Below are 4,113 nucleotides of genomic sequence, written 5' to 3' on the forward strand. Positions count from 1 at the left end.
TGCTGAAGAAGACCCGTGGACGGGTTGAAATATTCATGTTTTGAATAAAATTTGTGTTCAAAGTCTACCAAGTCGTTGACATCTCATCGTCTTTTTATTGAATTATTAATTAAGCTGTTGAAGTCCACAGGAGTGGAATTCTCTAGTTACGTAAAATCAATAAATGCTACTTTACTTTTACTTATTAGAATATTATTGTGCCCACATAATGCAGGTTATACCAGAATTGATGAAATGCTTATTGGTATATGGTTTATGTTGGGTTATTGGTATAACCATCCCTAGTCCGACATAGTTTCTATTTTGTTGTTGTCATCTTGGCATAGGACAGTGGCCTGATATACTATTCCTTTGGTTACCGGTAGGCATTTATTAGATAGGGGGACGCGTTGCAACATTTTGCATATATATATATATATATATCTGTCTCTTATACACATCTAGATGTGTATAAGAGGACATAATACTGAATCAGATTAAACAAAACGAACAAACAAAGCACCTTACATCATATTTGTTTCATTAGTGATCTCTATATTTAACGCTATCCAAAGTACAACTGCAGTTGTTCCACAAGCAAGTAGTAGGTACCGTATACGATGTCGGCGGAAAATGCCCATCTTCGGCCTACATAAAGTTGAATAAAAATACAAATTTGAGAGTCTAAAAAATGTTTATAAAACAAAATCATGATGATCATCGTCGTCGTCATCATTAACAACAACAGCTGCTACTACTACTGCTAATGCTGCTGCTACTACTAGCTCTATTCTGCTAAATATTATTTTGTTCATAAATGGGAATGAGGTCGTCATCGGACCCTTCAAATGCGTATACTCTACGACAAATCAGTTACTACTGAAACATACAAATTTATTCACTTACAGTTATAAGTGAATAAATTTCTAGTTCAGTAATAAATGAACCCAGCAGCCAGTTTATACTTGTAACATACATAGAAAACATACATTTTGAAATACTAATAAAACAATATATTATTTAAAATATAGAATTTAACATTTAAAAACCCACCCAAGAATATAAGCCACTCATTCATTAAAATGCGAAGAAAAACTGGATTTATATTAATTTAAACATGAAAAATGTCAATAGAATTATTTTTTTTGCTGAAGATTACTATAATATAGGCCCATATAAAGATGGTAATCTGTTAATAAAGCCAACTTTTCAGTGACTCTGTCGAAAGGTAGGCCTACCACAAACAGGTCCTTACGACGAGAGCCAGATCAATTAATTTTGTGCCATGTGTTGTATGGCAAAAATGTACAACTTGACCACATTGGGCCCTCATCTGCTTTAAAAATAATGCCATTGTTATTAAATATACGACTACAATAAACTCCCTAACTTTGGTATCTCCCACTCATCTTCTCAATTAATCAAATCCTATCTTTCAAACCGCTCTCAGTGTGTCAAAATCGAATAATTAATTTCTACTGCTAATAGAGTTTCAATGGGGATTCCACAAGGCTCTCTCATTGGACCCCTCCTCTTTACATTAGTCATAAATGATCTCCCACTTTCTATTAAACATTCTACAATTGACATGTACGCAGATGACACATTAATATACTACTCATCATTATCACCTCATACTATCGAAAGCAAACTTAACCAAGATCTCTCACATATTCACAATCAATTGGATAAGAGAAAACAATGAACTTTAAAAAGACATCATCAATGCTCATTGGAACACACAGAAAACTTAAGCACAACAACATTCATCTTACATACAATGGCACCCCCATCTTACACAAACTTCAAAACACAAACATTTAGGTATTTACATCGATCATAATTAAATTTTTCCACTCACTCTAAACTCAGTTTTGCAATATCAATATTAGCACGCGCACGACCTTTCATAGATAAGCATACATCAACGCTCATTTACAACACGATAATTCGACCACATATTGATTCTTGTTGTAGTGTGTGGGGAGCCAGGTCGGAAACCAATATTGACCGAATACAAGTCATGCAAAACAAAGCTTTTCGCATTATTCTTAACGCTCATCCACTCACCCCACGAAACAACATTTACAACACCCTCAACCTACATACAGTGAAAGATCGTCAATTTTCAACTGGGCTGTCTGGCTTTCAGATCTGCCAACGGTCTCGCCACGGACTATTTAGCTCAACATCCGTGTCAGACTTCCCACCAGACGTACCCGCAATGCTACCCAGGGGTGTTTTATAACTCCATTCCCCAAAACTGAGACCTTCAGGGACAGTTTCATCTACAAAGCTCCATTTTTTTTTAATTCTCTACCATATGAAATTCGAAATGCATCTTCTGTAATATTATTTTAAAAAATGTTAAAGAAATATCTTACACCCAATGAAAAATCTATACGGAACTGTCCCTGAAGGTCACCATTTTAAAATAATTTTTTCCATTTATATCTATATATATTTTTATATTAACTTGTTAACTTTGCCTTGCCGTTGTTTTGTATTTTGCTGTTTTTTTTACGCGAGGGCCCCATGATTGTCAGCTAACCATTGTTTTGGGTTACCCTCGATAAATAAAGTTTAATAAATAAAATAAAATAAAACACACCTATATTGAGCAGGTTGTACCTAGCAGCAGATGGACGGCCAATCACTTTCCATTTCTAGAACAATAGATTAAATGGAAATAATATTTGCAGCTAGCTGTCATGTTGTCACTGTGTGCCAAATGTCACCCAATTTAAATTTCTGACCATTAGGCTTATGTGCAATTCCTGAACGTATCTTTTTGAGATTGTTTTATTAGTTCTTTTATGTATAGCGTTCCGTTTTACAATAATTTTAGTGTTACAATTTACGCATTTTATATACTTGATTTCATATAAGTAAATAAAAAGATGATGATGATGACGATGATGATGATAAAGATTATAATAATAACAATAAAAGCGATGACCATGTTGTTAATAATGGGAGTGGAGTTGAATAGCTTAGTGGTTAAGATGCTTGCCCTCTAATCTCAGGGTTTTCACGACTGTAATCAACTCCACTCCTACCTAAGTCTCACAAAGAGACTTCGCTGATAAAAGAATCACGTTATTTCATACAGTATTTAAGAGGGCCCCGGAATCCCACAAATATTTCATATCAGTGCATATGCTTTGCATGACGAATAAAATGGATGAGAAACTAAATTTTAATTGCTGCTTGCCATTGCATATCACACAATAAAAGCCTACAAAATTGCGCAGAATTCCGTTTCGATTTAATTTTTTTCTTTGTATTTAAGGACATTCATTGAAGTGGAAAGCCAGCTATTGACGTTTATATTTTTCAATAGAGTTACTGTAATCCGGTGTCTACTCAGCTTCAAAATATTTGGTTAAGAAATGTTTGCCTTTGATAATAGGTCCATGGTTTGACAACCACTGATTTGGTACGTAGAATTTAAACAATGGCTGGATCTCGGTAGAGCTACTAAAATGATAAGCAACAGCTAAAAAGTAAATGTAAACTCTGCTGGTTGAAATATCACCAGCAGAGTGCTCAATGGTAATGAAACCAGAGCGAATTAAAAAAACAAAACAAACGAGAGGTTCAACAGTAGGTTTGATTAGACATATTTATTAATATTTAGTTTCGTGCTACACACACATAAGATGCAACACTCTTCAGATAAAATTGTCTAATTAGAATTGAACCTCTCATTTTTGTCTTATATATATATATATATATATAAAAAAATCGAGAAGAAGAAAATCTGACTCGCCACAACAAGAGAAAGTGAAAAATAGACTGAATCAGATCAGGAAATCATCTTAATGTACAACAATGTTGCACTGATGATACATTTTAGAATTGGAAAGAGCATAATACTTAATGGCTAAAATGATTTAGAGCTGATTTTCACACGGTTCCTGAAACTATGTATAGCGTTTTTAAGATACTCGTCAAAGGACGGTACGCCATTGGATACATACATAAAACTCACACTACAGTGCCACGGTTGTCGCAGTAAATAAACGTAGGGCATTATTATAATAAACTTTTTTTAAATCTACATCAAAGAGTAAAACAATACATACTAACACACACACAAGCACCCACCCCCACACACACACACACATATAT

General features: G+C 34.2%; 1 protein-coding gene across 2 annotated transcripts in view; it reads right to left on the minus strand.

The window, feature by feature from the left end:
• LOC117101554 (galactosylceramide sulfotransferase-like) overlaps nucleotides 1-4,113 on the minus strand; it is a 9,624-nt gene that overhangs the window by 3,178 nt on the left and 2,333 nt on the right. Inside the window, exons 2-3 of one of the 2 annotated variants that reach the window (XM_033241534.1) lie at nucleotides 2,591-2,645; nucleotides 508-627 (exon numbers count right to left, since the gene is read on the minus strand). In XM_033241534.1, the coding sequence (XP_033097425.1) occupies nucleotides 508-620 (113 nt within the window). In that variant the 5' untranslated portion in view covers nucleotides 621-627; nucleotides 2,591-2,645. The remainder of the gene's footprint in view (nucleotides 1-507; nucleotides 628-2,590; nucleotides 2,646-4,113) is intronic. The other variant, XM_033241533.1, reaches the window with a different exon arrangement.

This window comes from Anneissia japonica, unplaced genomic scaffold (genome assembly GCF_011630105.1).
Source record: "Anneissia japonica isolate Jap-2015-1 unplaced genomic scaffold, ASM1163010v1 scaffold310_len583560_cov164, whole genome shotgun sequence".
Taxonomy (NCBI): Eukaryota; Metazoa; Echinodermata; class Crinoidea; order Comatulida; family Comatulidae; genus Anneissia; species Anneissia japonica.